At 48.2% G+C, this 18,205-nt stretch overlaps 1 protein-coding gene across 6 annotated transcripts in view; it reads left to right on the forward strand.

Moving 5' to 3' along the window:
• The window catches only part of RXRG (retinoid X receptor gamma), a 116,266-nt gene extending 101,596 nt beyond the window's left edge, over positions 1 to 14,670 (forward strand). For all 6 annotated transcript variants that reach the window (XM_084636412.1, XM_084636410.1, XM_084636414.1 and 3 more), the window contains exons 5-10: positions 4,969 to 5,129; positions 6,578 to 6,707; positions 8,127 to 8,259; positions 8,737 to 8,828; positions 12,117 to 12,222; positions 14,233 to 14,670. In XM_084636412.1, the coding sequence (XP_084492538.1) occupies positions 4,969 to 5,129; positions 6,578 to 6,707; positions 8,127 to 8,259; positions 8,737 to 8,828; positions 12,117 to 12,222; positions 14,233 to 14,380 (770 nt within the window). In that variant the 3' untranslated portion in view covers positions 14,381 to 14,670. The remainder of the gene's footprint in view (positions 1 to 4,968; positions 5,130 to 6,577; positions 6,708 to 8,126; positions 8,260 to 8,736; positions 8,829 to 12,116; positions 12,223 to 14,232) is intronic.
• The last annotated feature ends 3,535 nt before the right edge of the window (positions 14,671 to 18,205 follow it).

Genomic DNA, 18,205 nt, shown 5'->3' on the forward strand with positions numbered 1-18,205 from the left:
TCTGCAGCCCTGCCGCCCAGAGCATTGTGCTGCGTGGTGGTGTGGCAGCGGGGGAGGGGCTGGGGGCTAGCCTCCCTGGCCGGGAGCTCAGGGGCCAGGCAGGACAGTCCCATGGGCTGGATGTGGCCCGTGGGCCATAATTTGCCTACCTCTGATCTATGAGATTTCCGGGGGGATTGCTGGAAATAGGCACTAGAGCTTCAGACAGGTTCCAGGACCTAGGGGACAGGAAGAAGTTGAATATGGGATCCCGAAGTGTCGGTGTTTGTGGGGCAATGTCAGCTTCCCATGAGACAGAGACAAGTGTTGCTTAGCAGAACTGGAAGCTATTGTTGGGTGAACCTCAGGAAGGTTGGAGTTTGGCCAAGCATCCAAAAGATCAGAAGCTGATCACAACCTTTCCCAAACTCTCTCAGGAGTCGGGGCCCCGCTGTGCTAGCTGCTGTGTACACACGGCCCCGCTCCAGAGAGTTTACAACCTAGGACCACAGGTGGATGGGCCAAGCAAGCCGATGGGAGAAGCACAAGGGAAGAGAGAGACCATTACGACTAAGGTAATAAGCAGCGATCACAGCACATCAGGAGTGAAAGCTTGACCTGAGTGAGGAAGGGTTCAATGGTTAGAGTTCTGGCCTGGGCAGTTAGACTGTGGTTCCAGTCTTGCTCCACCAGAGCCATTGTGTGTGCCCCAGGGTAAGCCACTAGGTTCTTGTCTAGAGGAAATTTACCAGTACAATTATAGCACTAGTCTGGAATAGGAGTATCCACACAGGGCATTATGCCAGTTATACCAGTATAACTATGGCAGCATAATTTATGCTGGTAAATTTCCCTGTGTACACAAGCCCTTGATCACTCTGTGCCTCAGTTTCCAATCTGTACAGTGGGGAAAACAGTACTTCCCAATTGCACAGGGATGTTGTAGAGATAAATACATTAGAGATAGAGGCGTTCAGATACTCCGGTGACAAGGGCTGCATAAGTATATTAGATAGATAGACCTTATTGAGGTGAATGAGAGTTTTGCCATTAACATCAACAGGGCCAGAATTACATCCCAGGTGGCTAACCTCCTAGGTCTCCGCAGCTGACTACAGATCTCACGAGAACAGACTTTCTGGTGAACCTTCATGTCCTTCCTCTTCCTGGTTGGGGGAGAAATGCCGTGAGAATGGGCTTTTCCATGGTAGCTTGGTGCATGCCTCTTGGCCGGAACCCAGGAGTGTAAAACCACATGGGAATAAAAACCAAAGAGAGCCGTAGATCATTTCAGAACAAGGCGGAGAGCTGAGAGAGGGCTTTTATTCCTACGGAGCTACTTGGGGAGCCTGGAGCTCCACTTGCTACAGAGGAGTTATGCTAGTTTATATCAGCGGGGCCTTGTGCTCTCCTTCCTTGGGCTGCTCCAGTTATTCATGTAGCTCCTCGTTCCAGGGCTCCCCTCCTGCTGGGTTACAAGGAGGATCTTGAGTCCATTGACTCACCTTCAGCCAGAAAAGGGAAAGCCAGCAGAATCAAGCTTTTCTGAAACCAGTTTACAAGAAGCCTTCTGCCCCATGGCTACTCATAGAAGTGGGCTCAGGTGTGCCAGAGCCATGTGATTAGTTAGCACACCCAGTTATGCATAGGAGAAGGTCAGGGCAGAGCTGATTCCAAGCGGCCGCACCACTTCTGTTGGAACCTGTGCCACGCAGATTATCGGTTACATCTCATTTGTTCCCGCAAAAAGGGGTGAGGAATGGGTGCTACATATCACCACCTCGCCCAGGAGTGCTGGAAGAGACCTTGCTAAAGCCCATTGCAAGAAATCTTCTCATTAGCCTTATCTCTTCAGAAAAGTAATTGTGCAGAAAAAAGTCGTATGTTAACATAACAATCTGGTCATAACCTGATCAGATCCCCAGGCCAGCCTTGCCCCACACCAGTGCTCTTGCTACAACTGACCACAGGGTCACATGTGAAAAGAGCTCATCTTCCAGTGCACACACATCAAAATCAAAGCCAGGGCATCATTTAATTATCATTAGCATTGTTTTATGTCACACCGATGATGTCATTCTCTGTGTCCCTGCCCAACAGACATTAGATTAGACTGCTCAAAAGCAATACTTTAGTTGGACAAGTCAGTCTGTCTGTAAAACAGGAATATAATACAGTGGGTGTTGGGAGAACAAGTACATTAAAGATTGTGAGGTGCTCAGGTACTGTGAGGATGGGGTCATCTAATATCTAAGATAGAACTGATTTGGATAAATAAGAACTGAAGCAAACCTTTGCCTCAATCTTTTGCCAAATCTTAGATCATAGGTTTTCCAGGGCCGCACTCATTGTAATTATGTCAATTTACACAGGCTGAATATCGAGCTTTAAAGATTTTTTAAAATATTTCATACATTTGATTTTTAAAATGCCTTTAATAAAAATATTTGCGCATTTCTGAGTGTTCAGCTGAGATGGAAATGGATTATCTCAGAAAGACATCTCTTATGAAATTCCCAGCCCAATTATGCAGACCCAAGAGAGGCAAAGAGTTTGAATAATGCTTGGCTGAGCACCCAGATTTTGAGGTATTTTTCAAAACCATCCTGGTCCAATGAACATTTTTGAGGGTCACCCATTATCAGGCACTTTATTGGAAATATCCTTGGGCAACTTTTCCCTTTACACACAGGGAGACCTTCAGATGCTTCCGAAAGAGATCTTTCCTGACACACTGGACCATGTGGTGTCAGGTTTAAGCCATGTTCAGAGGTGATGCATCAGGACAGACGTGATGGAAATTAATGCTGAGTGACAACTGTAGAAACAGACCAGACTCTGCAATAGTCCTTGGGAAGCCCTACTCTTAGCATCTGCTAGAGTGGGGTGGGGGAATATCAGAAAAGAGGAGCCCCACTTCTCATGTTTGGATTCTATCATGCTTTTATGTTAAGAATAAAATAGACATGCATAGGAAGTGCTGTGGGAGTAACTTATACCTGTGACATTACACTGTTATCAGACCCTGCAAGAGAAGGTGAGTAGGTCGTAGAGGCAGACTGTCTTTGTTAGATGAATTCAAAGAGAAGTTCAACCTGGACATACCCTAATCAGGAGGGAGTGAGATGCTTGTCTCCGCCCAAGAGAACTGACAGCCAAAGGAGCCAGAAACCTGAGAGTGGCTTCCCTTGCTGAACCACTGGGGGACAACATGTGCAGTTGAGGGCAACATGTGCAGTTGCCCTCAACTGAGAGATGGAATTCATTTTTCATAAGATGGACATTCATGGAGCACCTCCTTTCCCGCTCTTTTTCACAAACCCCACCTTCTCCATGGCAGTCACTCCTGGGATTTCTGGTGGCCCTGTGAATGGGATCCCTGGAGAGCCGTTTGAGAACCGCTGCTGTCAGTGCTAATGCTCCCTCAGTACAATGTCTGTGAGATGATATAATTATCTAGAAACAAATTTTCCCATTTTCTGCCGGTTTCATTCATAGATTCCAAGGTCAGCAGGGGCCATTGTGATCATCTGGTCTGATCTCCTGAGTAACACAGGCCAGAGAACACCCCCGCAATAATCCTGAAGCAGATCTTTTAGAAAAACCATCCAATCTTGATTTAAAAATCACCAGTGATGGAGAATCTACCACAACCCTCAGTAAATTGTCCCAGTGGTAAATTACTCTCAGCGTTAAAAATGTACATCTTATTTCCAATCTGGATGACACTGGTCCTAGCAGAGGGTCTCCCTGCATCACACATTTTGGAGCTAAGGCCCCAAATTTCAGGGATGTTCAGTGCAGCTCACTAGAGAGAGAGGCCATGAGCAAAATTTGAACCTGGATCCACTCTTCTCTAAAGCTCTGGGTTGTTCAGTATTGGGGCTCATCCTTAGCTGTTGTGTAAATCAGTGGGCGATATAATGGCAGGTGTGGCAATTTAAATCCAGAAAGAGAGACACATAGACAGGCGGGTTGAATCTGTATTAGCATCAGTGGCTAAATTGAGTGAAAAGTGCTGTGTTGCTTAGCTTATGCTGTCACCTTTACTTAGCAGGTTTGATGAGTGTATTGTTTGCTGAGCTGCAGTAAACATTTGTGGGTTGCAGTCTCAATCTGCTTCACTCTCTTGTAGTTCTCCAGGGTCTAGTCAGTAACTAAGTTGCTCTTTGACTGCTAAAGGCTTAGTTGCACTCTTTTAAATGATGGATTCCAAGTGTCTGACGTACTGCAACCAACTGAGGCAGTTGCCCTGACAAACTTTCCTATTGGATACTTGGCATTTGCAAATGCATCCTCTTCTGCTTTTGCTCGATGGAGGGTTGCCGGCTGCTGCTTTCATACCGCCCCGCAGGAATAACAGCATGTCAATTCTCGAACAATTGCATCTCCGTGACTTTTGTGGGCTGCTTTTCTAGATGGCCAGTGATGTGAACAGCGATGGCCCCAAGCAAGAATCACTTAGCTGAACTCTCCCAATTCCTCACGACCCCCAACAACTTTGAGGTTTTAGAAAAAATTGGGACTTTTTTTCAAATCATGCCTGGCTTGGGGTTTGCAAAACCAAATCCGGACATGATGCAGGCTTGCCAAATTAAAACCTCTCCTGGTTCTGTCCACCAAAAGAGCTTGATTGAGCTGTGCCCGGCACATTGCACCGTCATTCTAAACCATTGCAAGGCAGGAGTAACACAGCATCCATGTCAGAATGGTCATATTTTGTGGTCGTGTTGCACTGATGTTAATGATGACATAAGGTGCGTGCTAATGATTGATCAGGCCCATAAAGTCTGCTTCCAGTGTTACCATGTCAACAGAGCCTTCGGTATTGCTGCCCCTGTTTTGTTTCCTATCCTCCTCACCAAGCTCTTCAGTAGTGGACAGGGTTTTATCAAAAGGGATCAATCCCCCTGCTGTTGCTGAGTTAGAAAGATGGGAAGCATTCCCAAGCTCCCGCATGGTGCAGAGGAATGTTCTTCTGTGTTCTAGCTGTGCAAGAGGAGAGACAGAGAAGCCGAGAGCGCAGCGAGAATGAAGCCGAGTCTACGAGCAATGGCAATGAGGATATGCCTGTGGAGAGGATTTTAGAAGCTGAACTGGCTGTTGAACCAAAGACGGAATCGTACAGCGACGTGAATACTGAGAACTCGGTAAGTGTCTGCTTAAGTCAGGCCTTTGCCTGTGGGTCAGGTTCAGTGAAGCCACTTGCAGCTTGTGATGGTATCGTTCTACCCTGTATTTACAACTGACAGCAGGTAACTGATTGATGAGGCTATATTTCCAGGAAGGGACCACCACTGGGAGTGAAAGGGGTGTCTTGTTTGTGGCAGCTCCTGATCAAAGCAACGTGATTGTTAACTAATTCTGGGATCTGCAGCAGAGTCACTTTCCAATGGCCATTAGTGAGCTGCTGTGGCTGACAGACTGTTTAGTAGGACTGGCCAAAAATTAGAGTTTCTCAATGGAAGTTTTCATTAAAAATTTGAATTTTAATTAAAAAAAAAAAGCTGAAATTTTCCAAGAAAGTTTTTACAGAATCATCAACAATCATTGACTGGCTATTTACAAAAAATCACGTGGAAAGAAAGTCGCAAAGCACGGGTGTGAAATTTTTTTTCCTGTTTTTTCAACCAACTCGGCGTTTAATAATGAGTAAGGGTGATCTTGAAGTCTACCGTGCTCTGGTGCGCCCGTCTGGTCTGGAGCACAGGTGTTCTGTTAAATTGGCACCTGTGAGATGGCAGGTGGAATTTGGATGAAAGGTGTCTGATTTTATTGACTCATTTTTCTGAGTAGAACAGGACTGTTCAGTTTGTTCAGCCACTGGCCAGGATTGCCAGTGGTGCTGTGATGTGGACGGTATGGTAAGAACTAGACTGAGACTCAGTGTCTTATTTCAAAAAGGACACTGAACAAACAGGGACCACTTTGTAATCAGCCACTAACTTTGGCTGGATTTGAACTGCACCCTAGAAGTATAGGTAATAAAGAGGCTTGGAAGGATTTGATTTTTATCAATGTCAATAAAAGTCAATTTCGCCGTACGCACACAGAGACTGATGAAAAAATATTTCCATCGATGATGATTGAAATTTCGGATCGGCAAAGGAAGGAAAAAGCTGCTTGAAAACTTTAGAGTTTCATTTAAAGATATTTATGTAGTATATTGTGATGGGTGATGTTGGCAATTTGTATTTTAACAGTTATAAAGCTTTCACTTTTTATATCAATGTCGACGATATTAAATAATTATTGTCTAACCCCCCCATTGTCTGATGCCCCATAATTTACTGCAACTGTGAAAATTTAAATAGATAAAAATAATAAAAAATGCTTACAAATAAACATTGATATTATGAGTCAAAATTATAAAAAATAAAAATCGCATTCTGCCAAGTCCAGTAATAAACCAGAATGTTAAATGCACATTATGAATTGTAGCTGGCAAAGGATTTGATGACCTGGATGGTGATTCTGAGTAATATTAACCTGACACAATATTGGCTGCAAGATTATTGCAAGGGAACAAGATTGTTGTCACTGATTTGCTGAAATTCTCAGTGGCACGTTCTCTCTCTTTATACCTTTCCTTCCTTAGATAAATGACCCTGTCACCAATATATGCCATGCAGCGGACAAGCAGCTCTTCACCTTAGTTGAATGGGCTAAGCGAATCCCCCACTTCTCAGAGCTGACACTGGAAGACCAAGTGATTCTTCTGCGGGCAGGTAAAATTCTTTGGTTCCCAGAATCCCCAAATGTTCCTGTTTATCTGAATCTTGCATTATTCCTTTGTTTCTTCCTACAGCATCCTGGAGATGTGTCTGCTGATTTCTTGGCCCCTTGGGGTGCTTTAGTATGTCACAATGTTATCCTCGGGCTGCCACCTAATTGCTTTGTCCTGGGGAACAAAATAATTGTAGTCAGACGCTGCACCAAACACCATGGTGACAGTATCCTCATGTTCTCGTGTCAATGGCCTCATGTATTGGTGCTACATAGCCATGTTGTAAGGTCCATAATAAAACAGGGGCTCTTTAATTGTGCCATGAGCCAAACTGGCAGAGCTTGGAAAACTGGGCCTTAGCAATAAACCACCAGCATTGGGGCTAGTGGCGCAGGCATTGGGAGGTGCCAAAGGGGTGTGCAAAGGGTCGGATCCAAAGCCCATTGGAGTCTTCCCATTGATTTCAAGGGGCTCTGGATCGGGCCCCAGTAACTTACTAATGTCATCTGAGCAAGACTGGCTGGTAACAGAGTATGGCTCAGTCCTTCTCTTTCCTTGTTCATGAAAGCATATTTTGTTTGGTTAATGGAGCCATGGAATGTGTCCTTCCCCTGTACGAAAAAACAGCTTCTAGTATAAGGATAAGAGAAAATTGGAGGGACACTATTTTAGGAAGAAGCAGATTTTTTTTCTAAACATTTTCTGTTGTTGCTTCTCCTGTGTTTTCTGGGCTGTCGGGAAATCTGCCCCTGTCCCCTCCTGGCTGCCCTTTCGCCAGCCATTGGGTTCAGAAATCATGAGTCAGATTCCCCTCCTCACCCCACCCCGTCACCCTGAAAGCCATTGGTTTCACCTGGGTTCTGAGTCATGCGCCTCTCGGGAGATGCCTCCTATCTTCATTTTGTGTGTGATCGTTTCAGGGTCCAGTTCATCCCTACCTGCATGTGCAGAAATGCTGGCTGCTCAAGGGGGCTCTGCTTGCCCTCCCCTGGCCCAGCATGGGGGAGCTACCGTTCTAGTCCTCTTCTAAGCCCTGGGGGTGGAGAATCTCCTTATCAGACTCCTGTCTGTCCCTCCCAACTCCTTTCTGTCAGCCTCCTGGCCTCACATTCCCCATCGGGGATCCCCCACAGTCTCCAGCCCCCTGCAGTCACATGTCCCAGCGTCCTACTCCTCACAATCCCCCTCTCTGCCTGCCCCCCGCCTCCCTTTCAACCCTTTGTTAATAACATGGGAGGGCTGGGATTTCCTAAGGTGCCGTGGGGCTGAAGACACCTCTCTCGTTACATCTCTGCAGAGGGGCTGGTGTAATGGAGCCTGCACTGGTCTCCGCATGCAGCCCTGATTTAAAGGGACAGTGCCCTGTGTTTCAGTGGGGAGCTGCTGGCATCGCACATGCACCTGTCTCTTGCTCTTGCAGGTTGGAATGAGCTGCTCATTGCCTCGTTCTCCCATCGCTCAGTGTCGGTGCAAGATGGCATCCTGCTCGCCACAGGCTTACACGTGCACCGCAGCAGTGCGCACAGTGCCGGCGTGGGCTCCATTTTCGACAGGTGTTGCCTCCATTTCTCTGCCATCCCCAAGAGTGACATCTTTTCCTCTCTGTGCAGGGTCACGCCTAAGGGAGACCAGCCACATATTCCTGCTAGCATCTCCCCTTGACACTGGGCCTTTGTCCCCAGGTGTTTCACACACCACATACGCAGCATTGCCCCCATGTCATCTCCATAGTCCTCCTCCATAATAAAGATGATAGCAGCTTCCATTCCAAGCTAGATCACCATGTTCCTTAGGCTCCTATTCAGCTGTTGCTTATGCAGACCCCGCAGCTAGGCCATGCCTGAATGCACCAGCCTAGAGAATGGTTATGCCAATAGATCTGTAATCTCACAAGAGTCATCTGAGTGTTTTGCCAGTGCTGATCTATGGAGCATTCCATCCTAGATTGCCACGGTGTTGCATTTAATGTTAGATGCAGACCTTGCCATCCATACGCTCTCTGTCTGTCTTCTTGTGTCTCCAATGTGCAGAGTTCTGACAGAATTAGTGTCTAAAATGAAAGACATGCAGATGGATAAGTCTGAGCTGGGATGCCTACGAGCCATTGTCCTGTTTAACCCAGGTAAGTCTTGGAAGTAATGGATGCTGTAAGGTTCTTTCAGGTACCACCCTCAAAGGCCACCTCTAATCATTCTTATTGGCATTCAGCAACATCCAGGGGAGATGCTTTCTGGATCATTATGCATCCTCCTATTGTTACGGTCATCCATACTATGCTGTGTCTGTGAGTGTGTCCCACCACAAGGTGTGCGTTCACCATTACCATCTACTAAGAAGAAGGTCAGACTCTCTCAAGGGTGTAGGAATATGTCACCCTCTTGTAGCTAAATATGGTGCATATGCTACTGCTCTGATTTCTTTAGAGAGTGTTGAGAGCATGTTGCCATCTGGCTGCTGCAATCTCCAGGGGATGTAAGCCCTAATATGGCTAGACAAATGTGAGTGTTACTGATCCATGAGAGGACCTTCCCTCTTATCCCATGACTGCGTACTTTGCTTAAGAGGCTTTGGTAAGGAACCTTAGCAAAGGCTGTCTGATCATCCGAGTACACTATATCCACTGGATCATCCTTGGCCACATGTTTCTTGATCCTCTCAACGAATTCTGATAGATTGGTGAGCAAAGACTAAAATTTAGTCATGGGTATTTTTAGTAAAAGTCATGGACAGGCGTGACCGGAGTCCCAGGAGAGCAAACTGAGGTCACTCAATTAGGGTGAACTGCAAAGAATGGGGCAGACAATCCCCAAAGCTGGTGGATATTCCAATACTTAGATTTACCAAGCTAGCCACAAAACAGCTTCTATAATACCTCACTGGTTACCCAGAAGCCTACAACACAGTTCCCTTAAAACAACCCAGCCTTGGGCCTCCACCCAGACACCCAAGTCAGGTATGATGAGGATTACTGAAATTCTTATTCATCGTATAAAAAAGTTCTACCAATCCCAAAGGATTGGACACATTACCTCCCAGGTTAATGAATATTTCAGATCTTACCCAAATACACGCTTATAGCCAATTCTTATTAACTAAACTAAAATTTATTAAAAAAGAAAAGAGAGTGAGTATTGGTTAAAAGATCAGTATACATACAGACATGAGTACAATTCACACCCAGCAGGCAATTCACCGAGCGGTTCTCCTGGTCATCACAATCCTAACTATTGATATTTTGAATAATAAAATACCCCCATTACTATTACCTGTATGTTCCTAATAACAGGGGTCCCCTCCCCCAGAGGGGTATACTCAGTGCAAGGGGATACCATGACATCACCTGGAAGGGAGGTCCCAACTATGGGATCATTTCCCTTTGCTCCACCTTTATGTTCTCCTTCCCCAAGACTTTCATCCTCCTCAACAGCACAGAGGCTGTCGGACGGGGGGTGGGTCGGTTCTACTGTGACCCTGAAAGTCTCCTCTGTATAACTATCTGTCTCCCTTAGCTCTCCAGTTCAACCACTCTGGTCTCCAGAGCCTGTACTCACTCTCTGAGGGCCATGAGCTGCTTACACATGCCACCTGCTCACAAGGCAGATTTCATACCTGCTGCATTCAGTGCAGTACACTGGATAGCCCACTCTGCTGCTGGATGTCTCCCTGCATTCTTTGTACTCTTGCAGGGATTTGTTTTGTTTTGGGGGGGTGGCATTGGCCTAACCTTACAGTATGTTTATTATGTGTATCTGCCTCTTGAAACCCCCGTTTGTTAGCTACAGTGGTCGCTCAGAAGCTGGCTTTTTAACCCCCATATTGCAGAGCACACATCACATGTCACCCTCCCTGCACGTTGCTACCAGTTAGTTCCTTGGACTGCTGACAAAAACAAGCATCTAGTCCTGAAAATCGGGGGAAAATGTTGTGTCCTAGGTTACAAGGCGCCTGGAAAGAATATGCTTAAGTCTCAGTATCGATGAATCACTTTAGTAGCCTTATCAGCTACATCCAGCTTCACTGACTCTGTAAAGAAAAAGAACTAATCAGTACCGGGTTTACAATGGTGTCAGGGTACCTGGCCCACACTCAGAAGGGGACCCAGTGCCTGGACCATGGCCCCACCCCTCTCTGCCTCCTTCCCCCCCACCCCAATATGAGCAGCAGGTGGGGTCTAAGGGGGAAGAGGCCAAGCGGGGGTGGGGCCTCAGGGCGGAGTGGGGGGCGGGGCCCACAAAAAGGTAATCCGACCCTGGAACTAATCATTGACAAAGAGCATGTCCTGGCTCTGGGTGAAACCTAGCTTGTGCCCTACCTCAGTAGTGCATCCAAAGGCTGCTCAGAAAGGAATCTTTCCATGATATCGCACATTCTGTAACTGTGGAAGAGGAGGCCGGATTCCATGCCAGGGTACTGGGAATTCGGTAGGTTGCACCCTTCCCTTTCTTTCATGCAATATCTCACCAACCTAGAGTGGGGTCCCACTACACTAGGTGGTGTAGGCGTACACATGGCAGACCCAGGCCCATGAGAATCTAGAGAGACAGGAGGAGAAACGGAGAGTTGTCCAAGGTTGCAGATCCAGGTATGGAAGCCACCTCTCAGCACTGTCAGTTCAGTGCTTTCTCCATCAGACCACAGTACCTCCCACAGTGTAGTGGCCGGGGTACTGTGCTGATGGAATTGTTGCCCTCTGTTCCCTTGGCCATCTCAATAGCCTGTAACAGAACCAGCTGTGCTACCTGCAGAGACCAGTTACGTCCACTTGCTGGCTCTGTTGGAGCAGCACAAGGCAGCCTGGGGTGGGCTCATCACTTTGGAGATAACAGCCATACTTCAGAGCACATCACATTCCAGAGCAACTGCTATTTTGTGTGGAAAAGAATGGTAGGTTCAATCCCCAAACCTGTTAAGATCATTTCAGTGTGGTGTGGAATAGACAGACAGATATTAACTTTGTGTGTGTGTACAAATATATGTAAATATGCTAAAATCTACATCAAAAGAATATGATTTAGGGTGCAAAAGGGAAATGTTAGGAAATGTCTGATTTACGGTTTTTCACACACAGCCTTGATTCTGTCCCCTGGGGCATCCAGCCTGTGCGTGGAATGAGGCAGTATGAGATCATATCATTAAAGACTGTATCATAATACATGCTCAGAGACTGTCCCTCACTATGTGTATGTACAGCACCTACATCCTGGGAAGCCGTTAGGTGCCACTATATAATATGACAGATAATGTTAATGAAGAAAGTCTGCCGGAGGGGAGAGACTGCTGCCAGCTCACAGGAGCTATCTCCAGCTCTTTTCTAGTGATTGATCATCTTGTTCAGCTGTGGACCAAACAAAGTCTGAAACGTCAACTCTGCAATGATTTCCTTCTTGCTTTGGGTTTCTCCCTGGTCCAGATGCCAAGGGCTTGTCTAGTCCCTTCGAAGTGGAGTCCCTACGAGAAAAGGTCTATGCCACGCTCGAAGCATATACAAAGCAGAAGTACCCTGAACAACCTGGAAGGTAAATATTGAGTAGCACAGTGCTGCACCTCTGTCTCTAGGAGACACCGTGTGGCACGCTCCCTGGGGGGTGTGGAATAGTGAGATTAGCACCAGTCACAGCTCCAAAGCACTTCTTTGTTCCTCCTCTGAGAGGAGTGCAGGAATCTGTGGAGAGCTGGCTAGAAAGTGTTTTTTCCTTGCTGGAAATTTGGATGAACAGTAAACATTGTTCCATTTCACCGCCACTTTCAGTAGAAAAAATTGACTCTGTGTCAGCAAAACTGCAGCCCCAAACTGGAGAGTTTTTGGCTACCCCCCCCCCCCCAAAAAAAAAATCTGTTTCGGGCTGAAATTTGTTGTTTCTCTGACGAAAAATCATAGCTGGTCAAGGAAAGGACATTTCTGTAACCCGCCTGAGCCCATCTCTCGTCCTCTACACCAGCAGTGTCCTCTTGCCTTTGGCCCTTTGGCCTCATGTAAACCACTACTGGCAGGCACTGCAATTTGTTCTCCTGGGTTGTACAACACTACCCTCTCCTGGCTAGTTTCTAGAAATGCCAGCGCACATAACAGATCATATTGCTGTTTAAGCTGCCTAAGAAGCAAGGTGCTGGCAGCATTGCGATTTTTGGCTACAGATTTGTGTGCTGCAGACAGGAAGTGGGGCATGGATAAAGGACAGTCAGCTGTAAATGTGGCCACGTTTCGTCCATAATATAAAGGAAGCGGGTGGGCAAAGGAGGTTGATAATAGGCTATGAAGGTTTTTTAGGGGCCAACAGAGTTCAACAATGATTTCAATGGCATGTTTTAGCTCTAGATCACTAGTCCAAGCCCTGGCTGGAGGAGACTCCAAACTCTTTTTTGCCTTGGAGGTTTGAAAATGTGGGGTAAAAATTTCTCCCTCTTTTTATTCTCCAAAGACATGCTGGTTTTTACCAGGCAAGAAAGAAAATCCACCGTCCAGCTGTCCCCATGTGTCCTGCTCAGCTGCTGGAATTTGCCCCAAATGCTCCAGATAAAGAAAGGGGTTTGTATGTGTTGAGTCCCTGGGATTCTGATCTGATTAAACAGAGGAGCAAAGGAACCAGCAGCTGAATTAAGTGACAGGCTCTGCCACTGTGAGATGAAATTATGAGAAGCAAAAAGGTAGGGTAAGCATCAGACAGCTTCCACATGTATTTGGCTTGTGAAATAATCTTCCAAGGGAAGTCATAGAAGCCCTGTCTTACTTAAAACTAGACTGGACAGAACACTAGACCATGTCGTGAAATATTTCTGGTGAGGAGTAGATTGCATTTTTGGGGGCACTGAAACTCCTTGCAAATTCAGGTCAAAATCAGCAAAAAGCTTTGGCTGAAAAAAATGGAAGAAAAATGCAAACATTTTTGTTCTGACTTTTTGATTCACAATAGCATTTCATTTTGAAATTTCACTATTTAAAAAAATGGTGAAAAATCACCCGGAACAAAAAACCTAAGAACAACAACAAAATCATTTCAGGTAAAAAAAAATGTATTGTTGTTTTGGTCCCCCCACCCCCATTTCCCATTTTGGAGACAGAAACTGAAAACAAAATCCGTTTCTTTGAATCTAATTGAATTTTTCTCCCGGAGTTTTCCGTTCCACCCCTGAAATGGAAAAAAATCAGTTATTTGCTCAGTTCTGTGTAGCAGTGTGGGGAACAATCCTGCATTGACAGGGATGCAGTGATATGGCTGTACAGGTGCATGTAGAAGCAGCAGTGTGATCTAATGGACAGAGCACTGGACTGGGAATCAGGAGACATGGATTCTGTTCTTGGCTCTGCTACTGACCTTAGGTGAACGGCTTCACCTCTTTGTTTGCTTTCCTTCACATATCTTGTCTGTTTAGATTGTAAGCTGTTCAGGGCAGGCGCTGCCCCTTTCTGTGAGTTTGTACCGCCCCTCACAATGGTGCCTTGATTGTGGTTACACTCTACTGGAATAATAATGACAATAGTCCTTCCCCATCTCTAACTTCTGTGATTCCATGGCATATTCTTCCAGATTTGCCAAACTCCTCCTCCGGCTGCCGGCGCTGAGATCCATTGGGCTGAAATGCCTCGAGCACCTCTTCTTCTTCAAGCTGATCGGGGACACTCCCATCGACACCTTTCTCATGGAGATGCTCGAGACCCCACTCCAGATCACCTGACCCTGTCGCTGGGAGGGAGATGGTAGAGGACAGTTTAGGATATTGTGGACCCACATCAGCTCCTGCCCAGTCTCCTTGCCCCTGTCCCGTACTGCGACAGCTTGTAATAAAGAGAGAGGCTTTATAAACCCTCAGATCTTTTTAGGTGGGAATATTTGTACAGAGACTAATTGACTCGTCAGACCCTCTCCTTGCCAGCTGTGGAATCGCTGCAGTTTATCAAAGTGCTAACAAGACCCTTTCCCCTGTACATGTAATTGGTTTAAATTATTTTTTCACTCGCAATAAAAGCAAAAAAAATATATATATAAGATATCGGCCCAGATCAGAGCCGAGAGCGTGTCATTCTGTCACACTGGGATGCATTTGGCACAGAGTTTGGGAGAGGGAAGAGGCTGAATAACCCATGGGCTTAGGCATGGGCTAGATCTGAAGCAGCACACTGGGAAACAGTTACTGGTGTGGTCCAGTGGATAGCAAGCCTGGCTAGGACTCAGGGGATGTAGGTTCTGTTCCTAGCTCAGCTACTGACTTGCTGTAGGACCTTGGCCACCTCCGTTTCCCCGCCCACCCTTTGTCTAGCTTGTAAGATCTTTGGGATATGTGGAGGGGGCCTAGCCCCAGGAGGTTCTGAGCTTGGTTGGGGGCTCCAGGCATTGCTCGCTGCCATCACAGCTAGTCTTTGGGCCATGTGAAATAGCTGGTGAGTCCCAGGTTAGTTCCCAACAGACGGTGGGGGGTCCCCACCACAAAAGCACTAGCTGCAGGGGTCATCTGAGCAGCTATGCTAAGGCTGTTATTGTAGCAGCACCTAGAGACAGCTGTGGAGATTGGGGACCAGACAAAAGTCTTATGGGGGGAAACCCCATTTTTACAGGTGAGGAACTGGGGCCCAGAGAGATTCAGTGACTTGCCCAAGGTCACACAGGGCATCTGTGGCAGAGCCAGGAATTGAACTCGGCTCTCTTGAGCCCCAGTGCAGTATTCTGGGTACAAAACTGTCCTCCCTCTCTTCCAGCATTGGGTCCCTGGAGACTGACCTTCCTCTCCTCCTGAGAAATGGCTTGTTTTGTCGGGTGGGTGTGGGACCCTCATGGGCTGGGGTGGAGGAAGCCTGCGCAGCTAATGCCCCTTCTGCCTACTACCCCAGCCAGGCTTTGCTGCAGGATCCACCAGGCCAGAACTTCAACTTGTGTGGTGCCAAATTGCACGTGAGCCCGGGAAGGACGCCATCACTTGACCCTACTCTCTGTGCTCAGGTCGCAAAACCCCCACAGCTGCGCCCTCCCCTCTCCACACCGGCCTGCCACATCCCATGAGCTGCAGCAGGTGAGCGCAAACAGGGCTCGCCTTCAAGTGGCATTCCTTAGCTGGGGGCCTGCTCAAAGCCTGAGCCTTTAAGCCCTCTGCTGCAAAACGCCAGTGCCCAACCCACACCCAGCTGAGTCCCATGGGCCCAGAAGCCATGCCCATGGGCAAAATGGCTGCCACTCGATGGTTCAGCAGCCAGGACAAGATGCAGGGCCTGGGAGGGGGAGCAGAGACACCGGGAAAGGTGGGGAGGAGGGGGGCAGGGCACTGGGAGGAGCAGGAGGCCGATTTAGGCAATGTGAGGGACAGAAGGGAGTGGAAGGATAGTGATGGGGGTAAGGGGTTGGATGGCAGTCCCCCCAGCCTGGAGAGGGAAGGGAGCAGGTGGCAAAGAAGAGGCTGGGTGCAGACAGTAACAGGCAAAGGACAGCAGCAATTCCCCTATCTCGGGGGAAGATAGGGTACGTGGAGTCAGCAGCTGAGCAGCCAGGGAGATGGCAGGTGCAATGTGCCAAGGAAAGGAGGACTGTGCAACCTGAAATTCTCACCCACGCCCTGGCAGAGATGTAGCAGGGAGTTCTAATCACTCCCCAGCAAGCCTTGTGTCAGCAGCGCCATTGTCAACCACAGCGAAACTGGATTGCCAGGGCCCTGGTGAAGATAATTACCCAGCGGAGACTAGCCCTGTGCCCATTCATCACAGGCAGCCGAGGGGGCTCCGGCCCTCGGGGTAGGGCTTGCCCCTGTTGTACTCCATTCATAAACATCGCTTGCTCTGGCTGGCCATTGTTAAGCTATTGTAAGTGGCTGAAAAGGGGCTCTGCCTTTCTCAGCTGGAAACTGGTCTGAATTAAAGCACACAATGCAACCAGTTAGCTGAAATGAGGGTGGGTGGACTGGGCGGTCATGGGCTATGCAGCTGTTTACCTCTTGAGGGGGCTGGTTCAAATCCGTGGCTCAGGCTGCAAAGTGCTGAGTGCCCTGGCTGCCCTAGGCCAGTGTACAGGTGTTGTATGGCAATGTGGGGGGAGGGAGAGAAATGGGCTGACGTTTAGCACCCAGCGGCTTGCAGGCCCAAGCCTTTACTGTTGCGGGAGCCCTGTTATTCTCTGTGCGGGGTTTGGCTGCAGTGGTCTCTGGAGATGAGCCTTGTTCCTTGGCGACGGATGTTCACAGCGCCCAGGTAGCACTAATGGGCACCTTTGCGGGCATTCCAGGGCCTGGGGCCCGATCTACCCTCTTGCCTGAGTGGGGTCCCTCCATGCTAGGGTCAGGGGGGTATGTGTGGAACGTGCAGGGTTGCTGCCCATGCTGGGCCAGTTCTGCTCCAGTGTCCGTGCCTAGCGCTGGCAAACAGCATCTGTCTAATGGCTTTTCACTCAGCTGTAGTGTGTGACCAGGGCTGCCCCAGTCCGGGGCCAGGCTTAACTATCGGAGCCAAAAGCCCCAGCTTCCTATGGCAGGAAGGATGACCCAGTGGTTAGGGCACTGACTTGGGAGCTGTGGGTTCAATTCCCTGATTTGCCAAGGTAACCTGGGGCATGTCACTGAGCCTCTCTGTGCCCCAGTGGCCCACTGGTACAGTGGGGAGGTTAGACCTTCCCTGCCTCGCAGGGGGTGTGGGAGGGTAAAGATGATGAGGTGCTCAGACACTAGGGTGATGGGAGCCTGGTGGGTACCCAGAGAGACAAATACTGGGGTGATGCCAAAGAAATAAAAGCTACCTGGGACGTGCAACAGCCTGGTGTTCTGAAAGATGGGCTCTGCCTCCACCAGTGGGTGCTCTGGTTTCTGCAGGTCCAGCCTGAGAGCCCTTGGGGCTGGTTTCAGAGTGTGCAGAGCAGCCCTGGCTCCCAGTGGGGGCAAATAGAGCTGTGTGCTTGGCGGTTTCTATGCCAGCCAGTCCCCCCAGCCACTCAGCTGTCCGTCCCTTAGCAGCATCCTTAATTGTGACTAAAAATACTGTTAGAGCAATGGCCCCATTCCCCCCACTCCCCCAACCCAGGCAAAGCTCAGCATGGATCAGAATAATCTGCCTGGCTTTAAATGTGTCATGACGTAAGGAGCAAGTCCTGGGAACCCAGTGGCTAATGGAGAGAAATGCAGATGGGCTTGGCTGGCAACCTCCTGGGTACACATAGCAGAGGGCCACGGTGCAAGAAGCCACCAGAGCCCTGGTCCATTGCTGACCGTATACCTCCTACCATCACCAACATGTCATCCTACCAACATGAGCTGGGCTTATGCTTCCCAGACTCCAGGCAGCCGTGCTGCCGAGGGAACAATCAATAAAGGAAAAACCAGTGCGCTGGGACCACCTTGCAGTAACGCTAGGCCATTCATTCACATGGCTGTTAGTCGTCCAATAAATGGGCTGACGTTTAGCGCTAGGGGATATTTGTTCGCAAGGATCCTAATATTTGGATGACACCTGTACCCACCCCCCTCATCCCAGCATGAGTATTGCCAACCCTCAGAATTCAGAAATCACGAGCCGGGGCCCCAAAGATCATG

Source organism: Lepidochelys olivacea (assembly GCF_965140295.1).
Source record: "Lepidochelys olivacea isolate rLepOli2 genome assembly, chromosome: 8".
Taxonomy (NCBI): Eukaryota; Metazoa; Chordata; order Testudines; family Cheloniidae; genus Lepidochelys; species Lepidochelys olivacea.